General features: G+C 40.2%; 2 protein-coding genes across 2 annotated transcripts; one reads left to right on the top strand and one right to left on the bottom strand.

Annotated features, from left to right (window-relative positions):
• Positions 1-250: 250 nt before the first annotated feature.
• Positions 251-12,827, bottom strand: ilrun (inflammation and lipid regulator with UBA-like and NBR1-like domains). Its single transcript, XM_083770835.1, has 5 exons — positions 12,563-12,827; positions 11,478-11,632; positions 10,948-11,145; positions 6,870-7,174; positions 251-3,104 (listed from the first exon to the last, which is right to left on the bottom strand). Exons 1-5 carry the CDS (start codon positions 12,718-12,720, stop codon positions 3,069-3,071), a joined length of 852 nt encoding a protein of 283 aa, XP_083626961.1. The 5' UTR covers positions 12,721-12,827; the 3' UTR covers positions 251-3,068.
• A 1,080-nt stretch (positions 12,828-13,907) lies between these two features.
• Positions 13,908-18,213, top strand: snrpc (small nuclear ribonucleoprotein polypeptide C). Its single transcript, XM_083770600.1, has 6 exons — positions 13,908-13,997; positions 15,187-15,229; positions 15,344-15,452; positions 16,825-16,884; positions 17,029-17,175; positions 17,694-18,213. The coding sequence occupies exons 1-6, from the start codon at positions 13,990-13,992 to the stop codon at positions 17,819-17,821; spliced, it is 495 nt and encodes a 164-aa protein (XP_083626726.1). The 5' UTR covers positions 13,908-13,989; the 3' UTR covers positions 17,822-18,213.
• Positions 18,214-20,096: the final 1,883 nt, after the last annotated feature.

Below are 20,096 nucleotides of genomic sequence, written 5' to 3'. Positions count from 1 at the left end.
ATAGCACCGACGTCATGTTGTGAGCTTGTAGATTGTGTGTTTTCGGTCAACTATGTTATGTGCTTAACAAGACAATAAATTGTGTGAAGTGTAACCTACAGTGTGGGCCTTGTTGAAAGGTCCCACAAATATCTCATAAGTTAACGAAAGGAGAACATTTCAACCTGCTCTTCACTAATAACCAAATCACATTCTTTCCATCTTTCCTATTAGTCTTTGTTCAAGTCTGACCATATTACACACATACAAATTGTTTCAGTGTTAATTTAATCATACAAATGTTTTATTTATACATACAGGGAAAAAAAGGCTTTTTCAATGGACATTTCCTCTTCAGATAAATGTGCTATCTTCGGACTCTATGTAAACTCTCAGCTCATATTCTCGTCATGCCACCCATCTCAAACCGGAACATAGTCACAAACTAATCAATGAATTCCAGCAAAATAAAAATAAGACAAAATTCAAAGGACTCCCTCTCCATCACACACACACACACACACAGGCCTGTGTACACACACACATACATACGGACAGACACCCGGCATACACACACTACTGCACGTATGCACACAGACAAAAGAAGACAGTAACTCTTCATTTTTAAAAGAAAAAAAGCAAGGCAGAACAGTGTACTGTTTGGGAGGAAGAAGAGGGCTGTCAGGTAACAATACAGCAGTTGTGAAGCACAGGATGCTGGTGAAACTTCCAAACCACTTAAACCCTAGCATCACTAATCTGGGGGGCAACATTTTCAGAAAATAAGTCAATATACAAGTTTGCAACTCATCGCAGCGCTACTTGTAATGGTCTATTTTCGTCTAGGAGCGGGCCTAGTATAGAGTCCTTGGGAACAAAGTATAGGGGTTCAGTGGTTTAACATAGGGGTGTGTTGGTTGGGGAGCCAGATAACTTGAGCATAACTAATTTACTGTTCTGGTGGTGATCCCAATGAGACATCAGGAGAATTCAATGCCGAACATGACATAAACACAATTCCCTTTCATATTGATCTGGCAAATTAATTACCGGATTTAAAAAATAATGAATAAAAAAAGATTCCACAACCCTATTGAGGCCAATCAACACACATTTCTATTGTACATCGATGCCGAAAATACATTGATTCCAATGACAGTAATTAGTTAGTTCATCCTCAAACACATGCATCCCAAATGTGTAAACAAGAACATGACCGATTTCCATTCATAATTCATTTCACAATGTGACTCGTGACAATGTGTGTTCTTCTGTAGAAATTTGTCAATTTGTGAAAAATCAAACATCCCCAAATGGTTTTCAAAGAACTTTGGTACTCTGGTGCAGAAAATAAGAGACACACAAACAAATGATGCGCTCAAACTCATTGGAAAATGCTGGCATCATTCTTTTTTTTTTTTTAGGTTACCACTTCTAAACATCATAAGTGGCATACAGCATTGTGCAAATAACAGTAGCGAAACATCTGCAATTTCTGTATTGGTAATACCGACACAAAACCCATCAAGCCTAACATTCAGGCAGCGTTTCCAAGAACAGAACACAAACACACCACATTATATAGTATTGAGGATAGTACTGACACGGGGAGGGTGGAAATGTGACCGATTTGGTAATTTGATTATTAGCACCATCTGCTGGCTGTATTGGGAGATTTTTATTTACTTACCGGTATTTGTTTTTGTTGAATCAGATGATTACATATTATGAAAATGAAAATACTGCTCTCCCTTAGTTCATGTTTGTGGAGACACCCTTACCCAAGCAGTATACATACAACATGTCAATTTAAATCGACAGGAAACCAGACCACACATGCATTGCACACGCACGTTTGAGTTACATCTAGACAGTCATTCATAAACTAAAATGATCATACACCAGGCAGAAGAAGATAGCTTGTTCAACTCCCTCACAGCTCTCTTGCTCACACTCACAACTCCCTCACACCTCTCTTGCTCACACTCACACATTCCTTTTGCGAAACTCATCAGCCCACCTATTTAACCACTTACAATCTGGCATCCCTATTTTGGGCATGTCATTAAGGGCAAAAATGCTCAAACCTTTTAAAAATATATATTTTAAAAAGTTCTCAAAGACAGCACATCTGCAAGCTCACAATGTGCATTGTGAGCTTGCAGATCGGCTATTACTGAATAGATTACTGAATAAGTGGTAAGTGGAAAATCCACCCAAAAGTAAAAACCTCACACAGGGACAGAAGAGTACCTCCAGATGCGGTTACTTGACAACATGGGCTGTTTGATCTTTGGGGAAAGTCACTGATTCCTAGACATGGGTTTCTAGATCACGTCTTGACTAGTGGATAGCAGTGGCTGGTGACTGATTTGATATGTTGTTGATAGTAGCTGGACTATAGGGTGGGTCAAGTAAGTCAAATCACTGTGTCTTTGTTAGGACAACATCGCAGTATGCTGTCATGATAAAACAAAAAATCTGTATGTGCAGCCATCATGACCAAACTTTTACATAATGTCTAATACTTCTCCAGAGCTTGGAATTATCCACTTCATTTGCAACATTTTAGCCATAATTTCCAAACCTTTGCAGGAAATCTGGAGTGAGTGTTGCTCATGCCACGAGTATTCAGCTGTCCGAGATCGTGGAAATAAGAGTTGCGTATGCACGTTGTTTTTTCTAGTGTGGATATCTGCATTCAGTTAGGTGTGTTTGACAGTGGAAATAAAAAAATTGCCATCTAACATTTATTTTCTTTTTTTGTAAGGATGTATAGCACTCTTTAAAATGAAGCATTCACACATGCGAATCCGAGTGTACGGTGCCGGGCAGAGGACGTTTCGTGGGAGCGAATGTAGTCCGTTCTGTGTCCTTGTCATAGTTTGTGTGTCTGTGTGTGGAGGGGTGGGAGAGGGGGATTTGAGGGTCACAAAGGAAAGACAGAGCGAGAGAGGGTTGTCGAAAGTCAATATAAAACAACAGCCCCTCACACCCCACCCCCATGCACCCCCCCATTTCAGACTCCCCTGCATTTCACAGACTCCCGGACTGAGTGGCAGGGGAGGGCATTGGGAGTCTTTGTCGTTCTAGCTCTGTCCAAACGGATAGGGTCCATGAATACCCTGGAAACAAAAAGAGGGAATGTATTTGGTATAAAAGACAGATTAAAGGGGTGTTTCCTTCCTCTGCATACAGTCGTTTTACTCTTCTCATAATAATAAAGTACTGTGCTAAATACACATTCACTACAAGCTCTCTGGTTTAAAGTTACAATCTGGGACTTATTTCAATTAATTCAACTTTGTTCTATCTTCTAAATCTAAGTTCGAGTATCGAGTAGGTTACTAGCATAGCATGAGAACATCCTCGCACTAATGTCAACAAGGCCAAGGAGCTGATGGTTGACTCCAGGAGGCCCCAAAAATGATCAGGTGCTCACCGGTGTCAGTGTCACACACGCACATGGTGAAAAAGCCTCAATGCCGTCTGTACTGCCTCAGATGGCAGTAATTATTTTAGCATGAGCCCCAAGTACATATTTATGCACCACAGAGAGCATCCTGATAAGTTACATCTTCACCTGGAATGGTAACTGCACTGCCCTCTACTAGTGTGTGTGCTACAGTGGGTGGTGTGTGGATAGCTGAACACATCCGAGGTGAGTTGTACAACGAAGTATAAAGTAGGGATTCGTTGTAATATTAAAAAGAAGCAACTATAAAAAAATATATTGCTTCTTGATCTATAAAAAGATCAAGGGATAGTTTCTATAGCCAGGCTGCTGAACAAGTGCTGAGGCCTCTCGCCATGTCAGTCCTTTTTTTTGGACGATATTTTGGGGCTTTTTCTGCCTTTATTTGATAGTGTACAGTAGACTGACAGGAAATGGGAAGAGACACGCAGCAAAGGTCGCCAGGATTGGTTCTCAAACCCACGACACACACCCTCAGGCTGGATTAGCAGCCTAGGTGCCCAGACGTCAGTCTTGGCAACACAGGCTGTTACAATGTCTGCCATTATATCAATTCATGTATAATATACATACATTTTAATATGACTGTGACATGACTTTGAATATACGACCAAGATGTCTCTTACTTGCATAATAAGACAGGTAATCTGCCTCATCTTTATTGTATAGTACAAGCCTATATTATTGATCTCTTCTACACCTCAAGAAAATTGAACGTCAATAAAATTTAAGATGGTCTGAAGTAAAGTGGTTGGAGGTTGCATTTCAACCGTGGTATCATTTAAGTAATTGACTGGCTGACAATGTCAATATAGTTATTTGAAGAAGGCGGCGGCGCACCAGATTAGATACTTGGATGGGCTGCCATCTTTAGAGCAAAACAGACATAAAGCTTATGGATTTCCACTCAATGCATGACATGCAATGTTAGGTTACACTCTATGAGACCTGTACGTCCATGTATACTGTCCGAGTATACATTTTTGCATAAATTGTCTCACACCAATTTCTGCTCTCACTTGAGAGTAATAAGTGTTTGTTACCGTCTAATTAGACAGTTAATTTAATTCATTCAGGTCTTGCAGTTATGTAAAGAGGAGGACAGTTATGCCACAGTACACTGAACTGAAAACAATTGAGGTTAAAGATAAATTGAAAATGGCCTATAGCTCCACTGATATTGCCAAAATAAACCATTGCTGGTGTTTTACGAATGGAGGTCCACAAAGGTGTAGCTGTTTTAATTATAACAATAAATTCGACTGGAGGGGACAATATCTAACTCAACAATGGCTGGCAGAGTTTTTTTTTACTCCCTTACGGAGATATGTGTGTTGCTGGGTGGGTGGGTATGAGCATGAAAACAGCATGGCTGTTTTTCACCACCTGTGTGCAACCTAACACCCACACACACACACGCACATTAACTGTATATAATGATTTTGGGTGTGCCAGTACAGTACAGTGACAGTACAGTACAGTAGAGGGTACAGTAGAGGGACCCCCACACGGTAACTCTCTCATTTCTCCACCGTTTCCGACGTGGGGCGGCTTGCTGTAATCGGGCCGGCACCCTGGCCGTGGTCCTGTGGGTCTGGAACTTCCGTGGACCCCCCGGGGACCCCCACACGGAGTTGCACCACTCAAGTCACACAGGTGTGATTTTCTCAAATGCATTTGAGAAGAAGCACTCAAGACTACAGAATGCATTGGGATGTTTTCCTCACAATAGAATGATAACCTTCAGGTTAAAGAAAACTCGCTATTTAAAACGGTTAAGGATGCAGGTACACCTTTGTGGGTAGAAGTATGCCATAACAAAAGCACTCGCCAACGTAAGGAACTCAAAAGTAAATTAAAGCCATGGAATGCCTTTCAACATGTCTCAAGCCTTTCAGTTGAATGGTTTCTTCTTGAATGTATTATGTTGCTTTAACCAGCACCTGTAAAGAGCACCCTAAACCTTTTTGGTGAACTAACCAGTATAACAAGTCAGGCAGAAGTGACAGGAAAATAACCCTTACACAAATGATGAACAAAGCCTAAACTATGATAGGAATGATGGGGATGTATATATGAATTTAGTCCCCAATTTGTTGGGGTATGTTTTTTGTCACTGAACATTTGCACTTGTGCTTTCCATGGAGCAGTGGCACTGACTGGGCACTATCATTACCTGGAGTTATTTTCTTATTCCAGCTAGTTTGTCAAAATCGTCCCACACGACCCGACCTATGTGAAGTTGACAGCACACAACTTGAGAAAATGAAACTGTTGACTTGAATTGCTATTTTGGAAAACAGTAAAAGTTTTTACAACTATATTGTATGGGCAATTAAAAAGTTTTAAATATATAGCTAAATTGTTTTCATTTCTACTTTTGGGGTTAATTGGACAGAACTCTGTAGTTGAGTCAACATAAATAGTCACATTCCTGCATAATACATCACAAAACAAAACTCATTATAGGATCATGTCCCAAACTTTGTTGAGAATATTGTGTGTCAACATTCACTGCCATGAATGACTGTCTGGAACAGTCTCTTCTCTTGTACATTTTCATTTTGAAAGCCATTTCTAAAATGTCAAGAAGGACGGATATTCTAGTTTCAAAATGACTACTGTATGTATAATGTGAACCGTTCTAGTGGGCGGAAACTAACAGCAGACTAACCTTTGAACTAGATGGGTTAAAGGACCTTTGATCATGCTAGAAAAAGGTGTTTCCCGGGTAATTTAATTGCAACAATGTCCCTCATAGTTGACTGCAACAAAAGCCTTGCCAGAGAACTATCTGGACTTGCCACTAACGTATTTCAGCCGAAAGTCCCATTGAAACTCCCAAACGGTGTCCACAATTGGCTTTCGATACATAATGATGATCACAGTAGAATTTTCCTAGGACAGATGTATCTATTGTTTAGTATTTCAACTACAGCAGCCATCAAGCCTAATCACAACCAGCAACCCTGAACCCCAGTCTACCTATGATGGCTCAAGCACTTGAATGAATTTGTCCAGTTTTTTTTAAGTTTCTCAACATTTGTACCTAGACTGCCATGGTCAATGTCATTGAATCGACCCATGTGTCTTTCATTATTTAACTTTTATTTTATTAATTATTATTATTATTATTATTTTTAAGGCACACAAATAGGGTTGGGTTCCCGTCTCCCCATGTATAATGCATCATTTGAGTGTAGAAAAAGTTTAAGGTGCTGGATTTCTCTCACAGAAGCAATTTGATCACCAGTGCTGGCTTTTGGAGGGATCTAACCTGTGACCTTTTGATAACAGCCCTTTCTCTCACCACAAAACTTTTTTACCTAAAGTGAAGCAATGAGCAGCCAATAAATAATTGATATATTTAACTTTTAGTTTTAAGTCAGCAATTTGTGAAAGCATGCATACATACCTGACTGTAGGTGACTACTGACAGATTGGTTTGGAGGCCATTTGATGCCCTATTTACAGCACTGTGTGTCAGTCCGTTTTGATCTTGTTGGATTGGCTCTGGCGTTCCTTCCCAGGCTCCTCCGGGATCTTTCAAGCCGCTGTCTGTGGCATCATGCTTGTTCTTCTGCGGCGAGGCGAATGGGTTGAAGTCTCCCTGCACGTTGCGGTGGGGCTGCGTGTTGAACTCCGTCTCAAAGGAGGACAGCTGCTGGGTCACGCCAAGGAGACCTCCTACCTCCACGCTCAGAATCACCCAGATTACATCTGTCGGGGAAATGCAGAGGGACCATATGAGCCAACTACAGTATATTAACACATTCCCTCCCGTTACCATAGGCTGCAATCTACGGCCAGTGCAAACAGAATGCACGAAAAGGCAGCGTGAACCCGTGAACCCACCCTGAGAAAAAAAGCTTGCCCCAGCGGCATTCTGCTGCGTGGGTGGAGCTTTATTTCCATCCACCAGCTGTCTAAAAACAGGGCAGACAGCTTATTTTGGCCGCGCATGGAAGTTCAGGTGTGCCCAGGCTGAATCTGTGCCCCAGTGTACCAGATGATGTATGCAAATTGTTCCTAAACTGATTTATGTTGTTTATGTTGATTTGCATATTACATGATGCCCCGTCAAACACCTTAAAATGCAATGCAGGTGTCATATGCAGATAAGTCTGGGTGAAAATCTTATTAAGCTCTAAAATAGAAGTTTATATATAATGTAATGTAAAATGCATGAACTAAAGAGAAAGACTATTGGAGCATGATGTGACACCTAATCCAGACCATTAGTTGTTCTTCTGGATCAGTACTGACACTTGCATGTAACCAGTGTTTGCCATGGCCATCTCCAATTGCAAATAGTTAAAAATAATAATAATAATACAAGATGAACTAGGCATAGTTTATTAGCCACAGATGCTGTTGGATTTGGATAAAGGATGAATTGGAAATAATTGGTAAAATTGCAATAGTGTAATAAATGGAAAAGAATACAGTTATAGAAGATGGTAAATACATCTGATCTCAGATTACTAGGGCTGGTCCCAAAATATTCTGATACTCGTTCAGCAGGTAGTTGTCCCCTTGGGCTAAATGGACGTACTCTCTATAAATGCTTCACCTTCAAGAACAAAAGTGCTTCACAAGAACAACTAAACAATTAAATGACTTTTCACTTTTACTTCCTCCAACAATGAAGATGCCATTGATAATGTATGCATTTATATAATAAATAATATACATTTTAAAGCAGGTTTTTGTTTGTCAGTTACCTTGTGTATTTTTTATTTATTTATTTTCCTTTGGGGGGGGTGTTGTGTGAATTGTTCTTGTCAAAAGTGTTAAGTGTACTGTGAAGTATCCATTTTCGGGTGAGGCAGGATTGGCTCTCAAGACACAACTTACTACATTTACCAAAAAGAGTGCTGGCTTTTGCAGAGATAAGTAAGCTCACCCAAAAAAGCATTGATTTGATATATTGGCAAATTAATTTAGAACAAGTACACGGTTAAAATAAAAACCACAACCAGCCAAAATTAAAATAAACTAGAACTGCACTCTGTCGAGTGCATACTTGCTCGTTGCACACTAGTAGGCCATAAATGGCCAACTAGTGCGCAAGCAGAGCGCGCAAGTACTTTCGGCCGCTGTAGGTGTAACTATTTGTTACCTACCTACTTTATGCATATAAACACCTAGTATTATTAAGTATGGTTCAAGTTTCTATCTATATAAGAAATACAGTTTTATCGATGTAGATATATTCTGGATCCCTTTTTAGTTTTTTAAAGAAAAATAAATCATTGATATGTGATGAAAACAAAAGGTATATAAATTGAATTAAAATATGTTATACAGTATAATTATTCTGTAAACGGTGGAATCTCAATATCTCTGTGAAGGAACGTTTGAAATGTCTAATTATTAGGTGTAACTATTTGCTACCCATCTACTTTATGCATGTAAACACCTAGAATTATGAAGTATGGTTCAAGTCAGTATAACATAAAATAGCAAATTGTGCCTGATCTGCTGGGACCAGAGTACGTGTTGTGTATATGTATGACTAGCTCTCAATGATGACGTAAGACATACGTATACATATACTATATAGAGTGTGTAGTTGTAAGTTGATTAGCGCTATACTGTGGTTACTTTGCGCCAAAAACCGTGACAGCTGTCCCGCCATTTGATGTTTATGCAAGAAAACAGCAAATCTGTGCCTGGTTTGCTGGGACCAAACGACCACAAATGACCATATTTCTTACGTCATCATTAAGAGCTAGTCATACATATACACACCACGTACTCTGGTCCCAGCAGATCAGGCACAATTTGCTATTTTATTTTTACTGATTATGTATATAGTATACGTATGACTAGCTCTAAATGATGACGTAAGAGATATGGTCATTTGTGGTCGTTTGGTCCCAGCAAAACAGGCATATACTATATAGGCATATACTATATATAGTGTATATAGGCATATACTATATATATACTATATAGAGTGTGTAGTTGTAGGTTGATTAGCGGTATACTGTGGTTACTTTGCGCCAAAAACCGTGACAGCTGTCCCGCCATTTGATGTTTATGCAAGAAAACAGCAAATCTGTGCCTGGTTTGCTGGGACCAAACGACCACAAATTACCATATTTCTTACGTCATCATTAAGAGCTAGTCATACATATACACACCACGTACTCTGGTCCCAGCAGATCAGGCACAATTTGCTATTTTATTTTTACTGATTATGTATATAGTATACGTATGACTAGCTCTAAATTATGACGTAAGAGATATGGTCATTTGTGGTCGTTTGGTCCCAGCAAAACAGGCATATACTATATAGGCATATACTATATATAGTGTATATATAGTATATAGGCATATATTATATACTATACATATACTATATAGAGTGTGTAGTTGTAGGTTGATTAGCGGTATACTGTGGTTACTTTGCGCCAAAAACCGTGACAGCTGTCCCGCCATTTGATGTTTATGCAAGAAAACAGCAAATCTGTGCCTGGTTTGCTGGGACCAAACGACCACAAATGACCATATTTCTTACGTCATCATTAAGAGCTAGTCATACATATACACACCACATACTCTGTTCCCAGCAGATCAGGCACAATTTGCTATTGTATTTTTACTGATTATGTATATAGTAAACGTATGACTAGCTCTAAATTATGACGTAAGAGATATGGTCATTTGTGGTCGTTTGGTCCCAGCAAAACAGGCACAGATTTGATGTTTTTCTGCATAAACATCGAATGGCGGGACAGCTGTCACGGCGGAAGAGACCGGGCGAAATTATTACTTGCGCGCTCTGCTTGCGCAGGTAATATGGGATAGCCCACCTGATTATACAAAATATAATTTGGGTAGTATTTTTAAAGGGGGCTACGTGCTTATCGCCTGACATACTGTACTTCCAGGTATGATGATGATGTCACGTGCATACCCTCTATTGGTGGGTTATGTGTTGGATATGGGCATGGTATGGGGTCAAAAACTTTAAATAATGGCTGTTACGGGCTTGATCTAGTTTGTTGCACGATTCTACACGGAACAAATTAAATCAAGCGTTTTCTATTCCTATCCAACATTTAACCTTATTCCGTTCTCTTAACCTTCTATATTAAACTCGTATAAGCGAACAGACGCATTTGATTACATGGGCACATTCCTAATAATGATGACTCAACCAGGAAATCAGTACCAGGTACACCTTCCCTTCTTGAGATTCTATCCAAATCCCTTTTTCTGTAGAAATTTGTTGACCTGAGTAACTAAACACTGACACGTCATCAGGTCATTTAGTGTGCCGTTTCTCAACTAGTGGTCGCGACCGTCAAGTAAAAAATAATAATAATAATCACTTTCCTACATTACTAAATGCATGGTCAGGGACCACCAGTTGAAAAGCTCTACGAATAATCATTTCAACACTAAAAAGAAACTGTAGTTTGCTAATTTGTACTTTTCCAATCTATTCTTTATTAATAGCATACTCCTTGCTGATGTCCTACCTCCGTAAAATAACCCGGTGGCTGTACACATCCTCCACTGGCCCTGGTACATGCCCGGAGCTGTGGGACTACGCATCTGCACGCTCACGTCGAAGATCTCCTGTGGGTCGAGAGACTTCACCATGACCATGTTCACATGGCCAAACTGGTCTCCTCCGATGTACTTAAGACAAACCCCGGGAGGCCAGGATTCAGCACCTGCAATATAGTGCAGTTAAGACACAGGCCAAAAACAATCAATCACATAACAGTACCTGCAAGCATGCACACATCACTATTATTCAGAATGCTATTGCTATAAAACAGTGATTCTCAATTATTTATTTATTTAATTAAAGGACCCTCAGTATGATATACATTACATCAAGGTCCCACATTTGATCCATCTTTTAATCTCTGGGAAAATTCTGAGTATTCATTTAAGTCTGCAAAGTCTCGTACAGTCTCTAGCGGACCACGGTGGGTCTATGGAACCCACATTGAGACCCAGTGCCGTGTAAAAAAAGATGCAGAAAGATGAAGCACCTCACCTGTGTTTTGTATTCTCCAGGTCTTTGTGAAGTGTGTATCTGGGGGAACAGACTCCCCTTCCCCGATCGTCACATCCTCAACGAAGGACATCGATGGCGCATTTACATTGGGACTTTCAAAGTCATAATATGCACCGATAGCAGCTTGGAGGTTCCTGTTCCAATACAAAAAGAAAAGGGCAGATGAGTTGTGTGGTACTGAACAGAACCACTATAGGCAAAAAGGATGCACAGCACACCGGTCCTTGGGAGGTGCCAGCCAACGGGAAAGTTAATACTGAGTGACTTCTTCACCCTGAAGAAGGCAGCATTATCTGTCCGAAACGTTGGTGTCTCATTAAAACGTATGCATTGGCAGCTATGAGTGTGTGGCTATACATTTTTTTCACTCACTGAACAGAACCAGTCACTGTACAGGGCAGGGGTACTCCGATCAGCCTGAGAGAGAGCTATTATGACATTTGACACATGTGACCACTGTTTGGTTTCAGCCTCTGATGATAACTGATTTACACGCAATATCGCGACGGAGCCCCTCTTTCTGTGAGTGTGAGCTGTCCAAAGATCACGACTCTGGCTATTATGTCATCACCCTGGCTTGTTTCTGTTGTGTTTGGAGCACCAGAGTTTACCAGCTTAGATGAATGGATTACTCTTGCTTGCATTCTATTGTGCAAGATGGCACATAATCTACATTGGTAGCTCCTGTTTACGCCAGCGAGCTGGTTAATTTAGCTTTCCTGCGTTAGTGAGGTTGATTTAAAAGAATATATATATATTAGGCCAATTATTATTTTCAAGCTCACATCCAAAAGGAGGACAAACTTTGCAGTTTCACTTTCGCCCCCACGCCAGATTTACCTTAACCGTGATTCCCATGCATAAAACAACACGCCGTAAAGCCTGCGTCGACGTGCATCAATCAACAATGACCCGACACTAGATCTACTTTATCTTTAGTTCTAGTCTGACAAGTCTGTGTTGTTGGCCACGGGACAGATTATAGATGAGATGTCTGGGGGGAAGGGGGGGGGTTAGCGTAATGTTGCTGGCTAGCAGGCCCCGCGTCACATCCCCGCACTCACCAGTTGGTCATGTCCAGGAAGAAGGCGCAGCCCGCCGGGTTGAGCTGGAAGCCCAGCAGCCTCTGGAACTCCGAGATGAGGACGTCCTTGTCCGTGGTGCCCATGCAGCTGAACCTCTGCATGAGCTCCGCGTCCACGTCCATGTCCATGCCCTCCATGGCGGGCGGTGTCCGTCCCCGTGGTCCACGACACCAGGCGGAGGGAGCTCCTCTTGTCAGTTCAGTCCGACTCCGAGGCCTTGTCCATGTCCAGCCATAACAACCATACCCAACAACAACAAGCTCAATACGCATGGGTACGATCTACATCCCATCCACCGGAGACACGTCTCCGCTCTGATTGGCTATTTGGCATTTGGTGCCTGTTAGGCAACCAACCAGTGACGCCAGGCCAGGGGATACTTAAAATCATGGTAAAAAATGTGTAACAAATCTACTAGTATGTTGGCTACAACGTTTACCTGCTTGATAAAATATTCATATCTCTGCGAGAGGGAGATTTGTCTATTAGCTGCGTAAACGTATAGCACTTAAAATAAGCGGTTGCCTTAACGACCAACCAACCAACCGGAGCGATCGTCACCCCGGGCCATGGGGCGAGAGCAGAACATTCGACCAAAGCAAAGGCAACGTTACCACGTGACCCTAAACGTCATCTGTTGCTATTGGAAGCCGCCTTTTCATTGGTTATCAATGAATGAAAAGTTGCATTCGGGTTGCAATCTATCTATTCTGGGTTGCATGCATAGATATGGTTGCAATATACGGGTATTACTAAACATGTCTTGTCTATATCTACGTACGAATAAAAATATTGTAGGTGCTATTTGATTACTACAAACGAATTGCAATGTTTATGGGGTTTTTTTTCTTCTTTTTTCTCATTATCCGGGGGAAAGGATATATTGCACAGTAAAATAATCGCACTACAGTGAGTTAATAGATACATTACTAATTACATTATTTATGTATGTAGCCCATATTAATAATAACCTGACGCTGCCAGATGGGGGCGGTATTGGGTAACCATGTTCCCCAACAAATTTGTGTAGCAAGCTTCTTGGATCTGGCAGCGTCAGGTTATATTAATAACGGCTTTATGATGAATTGAACATGCGGACGCGGTGGACCCTATTGTAAACAAGTGTAATGCTTTATGGTGTCGTCCATAGTTGACAGTCTTGTATTGAGTTGTGCTTGAAATGTACTGTAAGTGTAATTCTCCAAAACTGTTAATACATTATTCAATCAATCAATCAAGCTAATTTTGAACTCACGTTACGCGCTTACGAGAGCTACATTGCGGGCGGAACTAACAATGCCCAAGCCTAAAAGCTAGTCGGGAGGATTATTTGAAACACCGGAACCCAGCCGGAACCGCGCTTTCGTAGGAGAGCACCGTCTTTTCTCCTCATTATCAAGGGAAACATGCCGAAGTAAGTACAAACATTGTTTTATGGTCGATCGATCTAACTTCCCTGGCGTCCCACACTAGATTCCGTTTTTCGTGTACTTGTCGTATCCAAGGAATTGCTAAATGTAATAAAATAGTTATAGCTATGTTATTAGCCGAGCGTTTTGGTTATTGGTTTGGATCCGTCTATTTGCTGGGATAGAATTGAATGGATATCTCACGTTAGCTGCATACATACATCCCCCATTTCTGTTGAATTAAATTTCTTTGGAGCCCTCTACTTTAAGAAGTTTTTCCTATTGGTCAAACTTGTCCTCGTACTTTTTGATTGCTACGTTTGTTTGTTTTTTCGACCACAGATGTTAATGTGTTTTAGAAATTTAGATAACATGTTGCCAAGGTTCATTGTTTACTAGCCCCTCTCGGAACCCTCCATAAAGCTTTTCTGAAATTTGGATGTCTGGGGTCTAAAAAATGTCAGAAACGTCAGTACCATTGGGTTCTGCTTGGAGGGCTAATTGTTTACGAGAGCTACAGAATGATCGTAGGGAGAGGGCTAATTGTTTACCTTGTATCCTAGTCTCTAGAGGCCATACACGGTCCATGGTAGCCCTGTCGGTTACCTTTTCTGCCGTCCAAAATTCAGAAAAGGTAACTGAGGGTTCCGAAAGGGGTTAGGTCCACTGTCTCTGCAACTATGTATGTGATCACTGATTTGTACCTTGCTTTTCTTCACTGTAGTTCAATAAACATTTGTAAATCGCTCTGGATTAAAGTGTCTGTTAAGATGCATAGATTATAGGCTGTGGCGAGAATAACGTCAAAATTTCAACAAAGAAGCAAAATAAATATAGCCCTTGTTTACTCGTGTGCATGTTGATGTTATTGTTATGTCTTCATTCAAAAAGGTATCTGATTCTGAGCACATGCCTGTGATATCTATCTACATTTCTAGCAGCAGTCGATCTAGCTTCTTGGCTGAATTCTAGGCTTGGATCAAGGCTAATCATATAGATGTATTTGATCAAGCCTGACTCTAAAATAAAAATAGATAAAATACATTTATGATAGTCTTCCAAGGCTAGCTCAAATCTAAACACCATAGCTCCACATACCACAAAATACGTACTGTAATCAAGTATTTAAATCAATGTGTTTGTGGTACCCTCAATGTGTAACCTGTCTGTCTTAAACCTTGAATATTTCCACAGATTTTATTGTGACTACTGTGACACCTACCTTACACATGATTCGGTAAGATTTATTTACATTTTCACACATGATTCATACAATAAAATAGGTGGCATAGAATAGGACAGGTTATATTATATACATTATATTTTGATTCTTATTCCGTCTCTTTTCTAGCCATCGGTAAGGAAGACCCACTGCAGTGGTCGAAAACATAAAGAAAATGTGAAAGACTACTATCAGAAATGGATGGAAGAGCAGGCCCAGAGCCTCATTGATAAAACAAGTAAGAAAAATATGCCACAACCAAGTAAACGCCAAGTTCCTTGAAGATGCTAGAAAACAAACTGACTGTGGTTCAGTATATTTCCATGATCAACCGGAATTCTATTCAGGGTTATTTGCTTTTTGGTCATTATTTAGTAGGGTACAACTTCCCTTTGACTCCGCATTCATCTAATGTGTGGCTCTCCACACACTAAAACAAAGTTTGTAAAAAGTTGTAAAATATTTGAGCAACTCCTCTTTCCCCCAGCCGCAAAGAGGTGCTGTTGCTGGGCATGTGTCCTGCGTCTCTTAACACATGTGAAACTCGCTACCCAACAGTGCAACACCCATTCATGTTTATTTGCACTGTGGTACCTCCCTATTATTCATTGGGTTTCGACATTAAAACAGTCAGCGTTGACTGTGATTGTTTTATCCAACAGTGTGAATGGTTGTTCTTGATCTACTCATTATCTGACTGGTTTGACTGGTCCTTCAAAATACATGCATGGTTGCCCACATTTGTGCTATGCAGTAGATTACACTACTAGTATACTTCTGGTATACTAGTTCTTATACAGTTAGAATAGATAATCATACGGGTGACCCCAGGCTAGTATTGATGATCAACAGAGCTGCCGTTACTTGGGTCTATTCTTACAGATATCTTGGTGTGCACACTGACAATGTACTCAGCTGGAAATGTTGACCGTCTCTAACCCATTCTGGGTGTGAACCCCTTTTGCTGTTCTAACCCCTCACCAGCAACAGCAACTGTACTTTTTACACAGACTTGGAGAAGTGTATGTTTTAGAGATGTTCATGTATTGATATTAACTCAGGCACACTACTAGAGAGCAGAGATTTACAGTATGGTACATTACACTGATAGTGCAGCTGAAGACACAAATCAGCCGTCTGGTACAGACTGCGCTGACATTTTTGGGGGTCAAAAGACAAGACAATTTATGAGCAGTCTATCCTCGCTCAGACAGGCACAAATTATGGTCTGACCCAACCCACACTCTTCACACAGAGTTCCAGCTTTCACCTTATGGCAGAAGTAATTTGGTCCACAAGTGCTAGCTGAAACACTAAGATAAATTACTGCCTATGTCCATTAAGCACCTCAACGCCAATATTTAATGTACTGTATTTCATATTGGTGTTTAGAGCCAATATTAGAGCCATATTTTTAGAGTTTAGAGTTGTCCAGGCCTGGAAAAGGTTTTGAATGAATCAAGTGTTTTAGAAAATGTTTGGATAATGGATGTAAACATTGTTTTTGTCTATTGATATTGTTCATGTATTTAGATGAATACGTCTTATGATGTTTTTTTTGTGTGGAATTATTTTCCCTATTAATGCTTTCCTTTTACTTAACTCCACAGCGGCAGCTTTCCAGCAGGGAAAGATTCCTCCCACACCGTTCCCTGGTGCCCCTCCCCCAGGTGAGTCTTTGCTCCCACACCTTGCGCTAGTGTCTTCTAGTGTGTGTGTGTGTGTGTGTGCTGAAAAGTCTGTGTCTCCCCTTTAATCAATTTTAAAAGTTTGTTTCAATACGTAATTTCTCCAAAATGAACTTTGACCCACAGGTGCTCCTCCACGTCCAGGAATGCTCCCAACACCCCCGATGGGAGGTCCTCCTATGATGCCCATGATGGGACCACCACCTCATGGCATGATGCCTGGTGGTCCAGGTCAGATACAGCTTGCTCATGGAATGATGCCTGGAGGACCAGGTCAGATACAGCTTTCTTGGATTTGACACGAAGGAAATACATTAGTTGATTTCTGCTAGATGGTTCCTTTTCCCATTTTGGGCAGGAACCCCTTTTGGTGTTAAGCATTGTTATACTTTAGCTATTGAAAAATGGCAGATCTACAAGCTCATAGTGCGGCACAGAGTGCCGCGCTTTTCTCGTAGCGTGAAAATGTAGTGCGAATATATATTCTTTCAGTGTGACCATTTTTAACTCAAATCTTTGCTTCTGGGGTGTCCCTGGAACATATTTTCAGATGGGGGTCCGTGGCCAATTACATATAATCGTGGGGGCCCATGACATGAAAATGTTTGAGCAGAGCACCACTGACATACAAACATGGGTTTTTCAGAAAACTGTCAAGATTTAGAAGACATTTGTAGAATGTAGGGGGGGGGGGTTGTGTAATTTCCGCTTAGTTATTTACCATACATGCCATAATAATGATATGTTTTACCTAAAGAACACTTTGTATTTCTCCTTCATCAATCATCCAGGTATGAGGCCGCCAATGGGAGGCCACATGCCTATGATGCCAGGGCCCCCAATGGGAGGCCACATGATGCGCCCTCCCAGACCTATGATGATGCCAATCAGGCCTGGCATGATGCGACCCGACAGATAAAATCCAACCGCTTTCTTTGGATGCCATGAACAGTAATTGCCTCTGGAGGACATCTGCTGTCACCATAACAAGAAATCGTTTTTTCGGGAGGGTTGAAATGTCAGATTTTCAAACTTTGATGCACAGTCATTGATGTAGGTATGCCATCATCGTTTGTCAACTGTTTCTGTATTTATTTCACGGAGTCATTTTCAGAACCCTTTCATACAGTCAGATTTTTTATTTTTTATTTCCAATTGGAGACATTGTTTTTAGACATACTGTTCAATGTGAAAAGAACAAGCATGCTTTTATTTGACAATATTCTGTAAGTATGTTTGCTTATTTGTTGTAGGTCTACCACGTTTTTGTTTTACAAATCTTTTTTGAGAAATAAACTGAGTGAACTCAGACTTATGCGTCTCATGCAAATTATGATGTAAGACATTAGAAAAGCGGAATGAAAAGAAAACAAGTAAATACAATTCCCTCTTCATCACCAAGACCAAGAATGGCCTCTTGGATGTGCGGTAGAAATTTAGTATGCAGGACACATGGGTTTGAATCACAAAATGTGCTTGACAATTGGATGCAAACATCAGTCATCTGTGAGACGGCACATTTTTTGTTATTCTCTGATACGGAAGGTTTAGGGGTTTAACCATTTTTACTGATTTCAAGCCCAATCAGAATAAAAATGTTTAATTTGAATGACTCAAATCAGAATAAGTCAGATGATTCTGATTCTGTTTGAAGGGGTAGTATGTTTTATAAGCTGTGTAATGGATGACAAGTTGTCACAACACTTAAAAAGAACTAACCCAGAGCGGCACTGCGCACACAGATTTTCTTTTAAATATTTTATAGGCAATCACAAGTAACCACCCTTTCAATGCTGCTGCATTTCATCAGTCAAAACAGCAGTGAGTTGAGAGACAGTAATTAGCCTCACCTAAGTCTTCCTCCGAGTTACCTAGAGGTGAATTACGCAGTGCTTTTTCCAAATACTTGAGGTTTACTAGATTCTGGGAGCATCTGAATAGCTTCCTCCCATTTAATAATTGCAGGAGTAGTATATTCTCATAAAATTGTTACTGTGTTGTGTGGTGGCAAGCAATTGATGCAGTTCCATACTTTTAATAGGAATCAATCAGATTGATTTCATTCTGAATTAAAATACTTATTAGTCATGGAAGGCTTAAGTCTTATTAACTCATGAGATATTTAAATGGAACATATTTTACTGGCTTAAACATTCATAAGAGGAAACATTTCTTTGAAACTGAACAGCTTTATCATCCCCATTGTTGATTTTTTTTTGGTGACGTGACGACTACATATAAAGACGTAAGGTCGAGGTTTCAAATCAGTGTTGCCAAACCTCAACAATCAATGTGATTTTGGTTGTGTAAAACAAGGTTGCATTCACTAAGAGTTATATAAAGAAGGGTGGCAGCTGGTGACATGGTTCAGCTTGATGTTTCTATCTATAGTGTCTTATGAGAATTAAGTATATTCAATATTTATGACTGACTATAATGTATGGTTTGCTCAACAGATGGTGCTAGAGAGTCATGTGTAGCAATTAGCACTAAAAATAAGTTGGAAGTATTTGATGATTGCATGCAATATCACATAAATTTGCTTCCATCTCAAACTATCAGAGGATGAATTTGTAGCTAGGGCAGTTTTCTATTATTACTAAGACCACATCCAGGCAAGTTTGATTAAGGACGATTACCAACCATACCATGATTTCATTATTACATTTTCATGTGAAACAGCAATATACAGTATACTAGTACAGGGGTCTGCGACCTTTTTTAAATGAAGTGCCATGTTTTTATTTTCTAGATCGTCAGTGTGCCATATCAACATTAATTAATTGTAATGACACCACAGGAAAAATTCCAACATATTTTTCTTGTCAACAAATATAAAGTTTGTCCTTCCTTTTTAAATATTTTCTTTCACGTTGTTATAATGACCATTAGACTAAGCCAGGGCAGAGTTCAGTTTTAATGAATGTAGAATGCAGGATGTAATTTACACACTAATGTGAGGGACTTCATTTATTTGACTGCATTTATTTAAATAGTTTATTTAAAACCAAAAATACTCTCTCACACACTTAACAGTGTGCCAGTGATCACCCTCCTTTGTGCCAATGTTGGCACTGGTACTAGTACTAGTATATAGGTTATATTTATAGCAGCTGCTGGCTGTCATTCAGTAACCTGTGCAGAGGACCCTGTAGATCACATGTAATCTGACAGCCACTTGGGGATGCCGTCCA

The sequence above is a fragment of the Protomyctophum parallelum genome (assembly GCF_964188405.1).
Source record: "Protomyctophum parallelum genome assembly, chromosome: 8".
NCBI classification, from domain to species: domain Eukaryota; kingdom Metazoa; phylum Chordata; class Actinopteri; order Myctophiformes; family Myctophidae; genus Protomyctophum; species Protomyctophum parallelum.
Note: the sequence above shows the minus strand (reverse complement) of the source record. Positions and strands in the feature narration are given on the sequence as shown.

Bases quoted from the DNA above. Each gene is read 5' to 3' on its own strand.
- snrpc (XM_083770600.1), top strand. The intron at 16,885-17,028 runs GTGAGTCTTTGC...TTTGACCCACAG, and splicing joins CCCTGGTGCCCCTCCCCCAG to GTGCTCCTCCACGTCCAGGA. The intron at 17,176-17,693 runs GTCAGATACAGC...TCAATCATCCAG, and splicing joins AATGATGCCTGGAGGACCAG to GTATGAGGCCGCCAATGGGA.
- ilrun (XM_083770835.1), bottom strand. From the start codon at position 12,720: ATGGAGGGCATGGACATGGACGTGGACGCGGAGCTCATGCAGAGGTTC. The intron at 11,633-12,562 runs GTGAGTGCGGGG...GTATTGGAACAG, and splicing joins TTCCTGGACATGACCAACTG to GAACCTCCAAGCTGCTATCG. The intron at 3,105-6,869 runs GTATGTATGCAT...TTTTGTTTCCAG, and splicing joins CAGTAGTCACCTACAGTCAG to GGTATTCATGGACCCTATCC.